The 4,936-nt window shown below is 51.3% G+C and overlaps 1 protein-coding gene across 1 annotated transcript; it reads right to left on the bottom strand.

Annotated features, from left to right (window-relative positions):
- Window positions 1-1,449: 1,449 nt before the first annotated feature.
- Znf648 (zinc finger protein 648) lies at window positions 1,450-3,061 on the bottom strand. The gene has a single exon (XM_021197364.2). The coding sequence runs from the start codon at window positions 3,037-3,039 to the stop codon at window positions 1,450-1,452; it is 1,590 nt and encodes a 529-aa protein (XP_021053023.1). The 5' UTR covers window positions 3,040-3,061.
- Between the last annotated feature and the right edge of the window lie 1,875 nt (window positions 3,062-4,936).

Below are 4,936 nucleotides of genomic sequence, written 5' to 3'. Positions count from 1 at the left end.
TGGACAGACAGCCTAAACGAGGTGGTGAAGTCTAGATTCAGTGACAGACCCTGTCTCAAGAGATAAGGTGGAGAGCGGCAGAGCGCAAGTCAGTGTGGGCAGACACCGGCTGCTGCATAAGCAAGTCACATTTTTAAGAAAAATTATCCCAACTAGTCTTCCCTTACAGTCACTGAAAGGCTCGTGTTGAATAGATAATGAATGGAGCCTGGGATAGCTAGACCAGTAAGCATACACACACACACACACACACACACACACACACACAAACACAAACCTTTGAAAAATAGAAATTCCTATATTTTGGAAGGAATGTAAGTGTCATTTGGCTGTCAATATCAAATGTTCTGTGAAACCTCAGACTCCTTGACATCAAGGTCCAAAGCCTCAAACCACTGACTTTATGAGTCAGGACTTTGAAGAATGACTGTGAGGGAAGAATTTTTAATAAATTCATTAGAGGGTGATGATGAGGCATCAAGACTTTCATAGATGATTTTAATAACGTTGACACAAACACAGATAAGCTCATGGACCAAAGGGTGCCTTAGTTTATGTCCTCGAAATCAGGGCTGTGATCTGGGCAGATTTAAATGAACTGTGCAGCAGTTTATCTGAAGCGATTCACTGTTTCTCTACAAATAACATGAGTGGCTTGAGTTCGAATCCTGTGAACAGGAAAAGCAGCGGCAGAGAGGAGACACCTGTGAACTTCATGGGTGAGATCCAGGTGAGGGCCTGTTACCACATCCTCTGGTAAGAAGACAGGGTCTCTTGTCTGGATATCGAGGCTGCTCTGAACTTCTGAAATCACTGCTTCCCACATGCAGCACAAACCCCCATTTCTGCCGTCTGTACTTCAAAGGCAACCCACAGAGACATTCCCTCAAGGTTAAAGTCGTTTTAGCAGTCAAGTGACACATTAGGATGTCTCTCTTGGTTTGCAGTACCCCCAGGTTGGCTTTGTTCTGTGGAAAAGTCCATCACGGGAATCATTCTGAGGATTCTTTATATAAAAATCAAAAACGAATCTTTCTCTAAAGATGGATTTCTCAGTACTTGATACGGCTTTGAGGAAAGAAGAAAATAGACCTTTTTCGTCTGTGTACCCATGAAATCTTGCACAGTGCTAGCACAGAATTCTCTACCTTCTCCTTGACTGGAATCTACACTTACCTAAGGAATCCGATTATTGGTCAGCCCCTATTCTTTATCTTACCCTGGCCTTTAAACAGCGGGAGACTGGTGTGAAACTGCACACCTGGACACTATCCTGGAGATTACATATTCTAACAACACATAGAATACATTAAGTACAGGGACCATCCATGGCCAAAAACCAGGGAGTGGAGGGCGAGTGAGCCTGGCTGCCAATATAACTTTGAGGGTAGAAGAGGATGTGAAGCCGAAGGTGTCTACCGTTCCCTTGGCTGCAAGTCTACTGTACTCTCACTCATCGGAAGAGGAAGGGACAGGCTCCTTCTTGCAGGTGTCATGCTTGGCTTGATGCCTTTGGAGGTGGCTGGAGCGGGTGAAGGTCTGGCCGCAGCCCTCACACTGGTAAGGCATCTCCCCATTGTGCATGCGGATGTGCTGCGCCAACTCGGACGCGATGCGGAAAGTCCTGCCGCACTCCGCACAGAGGAAGTCCTTGTCCCCAGAATGGATCTGCTGGTGCCGCTTGAGGGTGGAGGAACGGGCAAAGGCCTGTCCGCACTCAGCGCAAGGAAATGGCCTCTCGCCGGTGTGGATGCGCTGGTGGCGCAGCAGACGCGAGGGCTGCGCGAAGGTTACACCGCAGTCGGCACACTTGAAGGGCCTCTGGCCGGTGTGCAGCGTCTGGTGCTCGTGCAGGTTGGAGGATTTGGTGAAGCACTTGCCGCAGGTGGAGCAGGGGAAGGGCCGCTCGCCCGAGTGCACGCGCTGATGCTCCACCATGCGGCTGGCCACGGAGAACTCGCGGCCGCAGGAGGAGCAGCGGAAGGGCTTGGCGCCCAGGTGCGTGCGCTGGTGGCGCAGCAACGACAGTGGCCTGTTGAAGGTCAAGCCGCACTGGGCGCACGGGAAGGGCTTGTCGTTGCTGTGCATGTTGCGTTGGTGTTTGCGCAGATCGGAGGAGCGCACAAAAGCCCTGCCACAGTCCGGGCACCCATAGGGTTTCTCGCCGGTGTGGGTGCGGATGTGCTTGCGATGATCGGAGGACCAGGTGTACGCCTTGTCACAGAAGGGACACCGGTATGGCCGCTCGCCTGTGTGTAGGCGCCGGTGCTGCTGCAGCGTGCTGCGATGGGAGTAGGCCTTCCCACACAGTTGACACACGTAGGGCTTGGTGCCATGATGTTCCGCGGGGACCTGAAGTTTGGTGGACTTCTGGAAGGCCCGCCTGCCCTGCACACACCTATCGGGACCCTCCTCTTCCTGCCCGCCGCCTTCTGGGCCCGCCTGGCCCTGGACTTTTCTACTGCCCCGTGCTTTTACCAACAAGCTGGCAGGAATGGTTGAAGTCTGATCTGGGGTGCTCTCAGACCTGGGAAAGTGCTCCAGAGAGTTCTTGTCTAGGGAAGATGCTTCAACGCTGTTGTGTGCCCCCAAAGACTCTCCACTGTCCAAGAAGCTGTTCGGGACTTCTGAGGCTAGGTCCTTATTTGCCTTCTTGCCTCTGTCACTGCCCACCGAGGCCCTAAGGGACTGTGTCTGAAACTTGTGTAAGAAACTTCTGGAAGGGGCACCGAGAGCCTCCTGTAATTTGGGGGAGTCTCGAATCTGGGTGGTCCTCGATCCCTTTTTCCCCCAGTTGCTGGTCTTCCCAGGCATCTCCGCAGGTTTCTGCTCCACACACCCAGCCCTGAAGCATTCAGGAGGCCAGTTCTCTTCCTCTTTGCAGGACTGAGTGTCAAACTGCGAGTCAGTGTTGTTCTGAGTTCCTGGGGAGCCACCCTCCCTACCACCCTCTTCTTCACTCTCCAAGTTCACGATCAGCATCTGGGTGCCACCAAGGGGCACCTTGGTCCACCTATCCTGGGAGTCCACCTGTGCCATGGCACCTCTTCTATTGCCTGCTCCTCCCAGAAAGAGCCTTTGCTGGGCTCACAGCTCCTGCAGAAAGTGAGGGGGGAGAGGAGGTTGTTGGAGGAACAAACAACAGTGAATGTACTTAATCTCCTCCCTAGCCAGAGGATATACGTTCTGTTTCCTACTGATATCCATGCCAGGTACATGGTTCATATTGTTGAGCATTGTGGGATGGAGGAGGCTCTGGCTCCTCTGAAACTGCCATGGTCACCCATCTTTCCTTTGAATATCTTGTTTGCTAGAAGCTGAGAGAGAGAGAGAGAGAGAGAGAGAGAGAGAGAGAGAGAGAGAGAGAGAGAGTCAGAGAGGATGGAGGAGGTGGATTTTCTGGGTGCCTACACCTCAAATGCTAGCGAGACAGATGCTCTCTGAGCTTGGGGTGCTCGGGTGAAACGGGCTTTAAGACACCTCAGATACTCACGGTGTCTGCCAGTTGGGAAACCAGGTTAGTTCCTGATGTCCCTGCCAACCGGACAGATGTGTTATCCTGTAACGGGCATCAGAGCTGCCTCCCAGGCATTGAGCTGTGTAGGCCACCTTTTCTGAAGGCCAAGAATGGTCCCCCAGAAAAATGGGGCGGTGACACAAGACAGCAGACAGGTTTCCAAGCCACCTGTCTGCTTAAGCAAGGCCTTTAAGGTCTTTGCAATGGATTAAAAAGGCCCTAACTCCCATAGAAGGTGAACAGAGACAGAAATAGGGATGGTCACCTGGAGTTTAAGATGCTGCATTTTAAACACACATGGGAATTCACACTCTATGTTCATCTTTAGCTTCAATGTTTAACCTTCCCCTAAGTGGGCCACATGAACCCCCATGGCTCACATACCTACATGTTCCCCAGTTTGACAAGCATGGACTTAATGTTTGGACAGCAAGGCATGAAATATAGAAGTCACCTGAGCTTTATTTTCAATTTAATTTTGCTTTAGCTTGAAGAATGTCAGTTAATAAGAAATGTACATGTGGGTAAATGGATTCCGAGGAGAGAAACTACTGAGGATCTTGGGATAGGCCTGGGAATCTGTCACTGGTCAATGCGGTGGGCTTGCCTTAGTTTTGAGGGAATGTATTAAGGATGGCAGCCAGATACAGTAAATCCTGACTTTCCCGGTTTTCTGGGCACTTTCTCTGCTATTTCCCAGACACATCTTTACTTATTCCTCCAAGAGACCTTCCAGATAGAGGCTGCTATTATTGTATCCCCTTTCATCTTACAGACAGGACCTTGAACTTTAATGAGGTTTTTTTTTTTTTTTTTTTTTTTTTTTCTGCCTGACCAGGGCCACCCAGCTCACAGACACCAGCTCCGGCCCTTCTCTCCAGTTCAGTGGCTGTGTGTAGAACCTCAAGCACTACTACCTCTTAGCTGTGGCCTCCAGAGCAAGGCCAGCCCTGGGGTTAGGCCTTGCCAAGAGCAGCCTGGAGAGGGAGTGCTGCAGCTCTCTGCAAGCATCAAAGCCCCTTGTGTTTGCAGGGCCAAGGAACCTTGGCTGTGCTGGCTCAGCACCAGACTCTTTCCTGTGCTCATTGACCCAGATTGCCCTCTGCAGGAGAAAGAGGCCAAGGCCGGCTGAGAGTTGGAATACATGCTGCACAGACTGCTGCTCCACAGACTGCTGTTCCGGGTGGCCAGGAATATCAGTCACTGAACAGTATCTGTCACCGAAGTACCTCACTAACTGCACCACTTTCCACCCCCACCTCAGCAGGGATGAGAAGGGACGTCTCATACTTGGCATGTCCTGTGCCTGTCCTCCCCCACTCCTACCTGCTTACTGCCCCGGTGTCTGTGTGTGGAGTACAAGGAAGCTTCCCTTTTTATTTGGCATACAGAAGCTGTGGACTAAGAGAAGACATACTG

The sequence above is a fragment of the Mus pahari genome, chromosome 5 (assembly GCF_900095145.1).
Source record: "Mus pahari chromosome 5, PAHARI_EIJ_v1.1, whole genome shotgun sequence".
In the NCBI taxonomy this organism is placed as follows: Eukaryota; Metazoa; Chordata; class Mammalia; order Rodentia; family Muridae; genus Mus; species Mus pahari.
The sequence above is the reverse complement of the archived record's forward strand: the minus strand, read 5'-3'. Positions and strand labels throughout refer to the sequence as shown.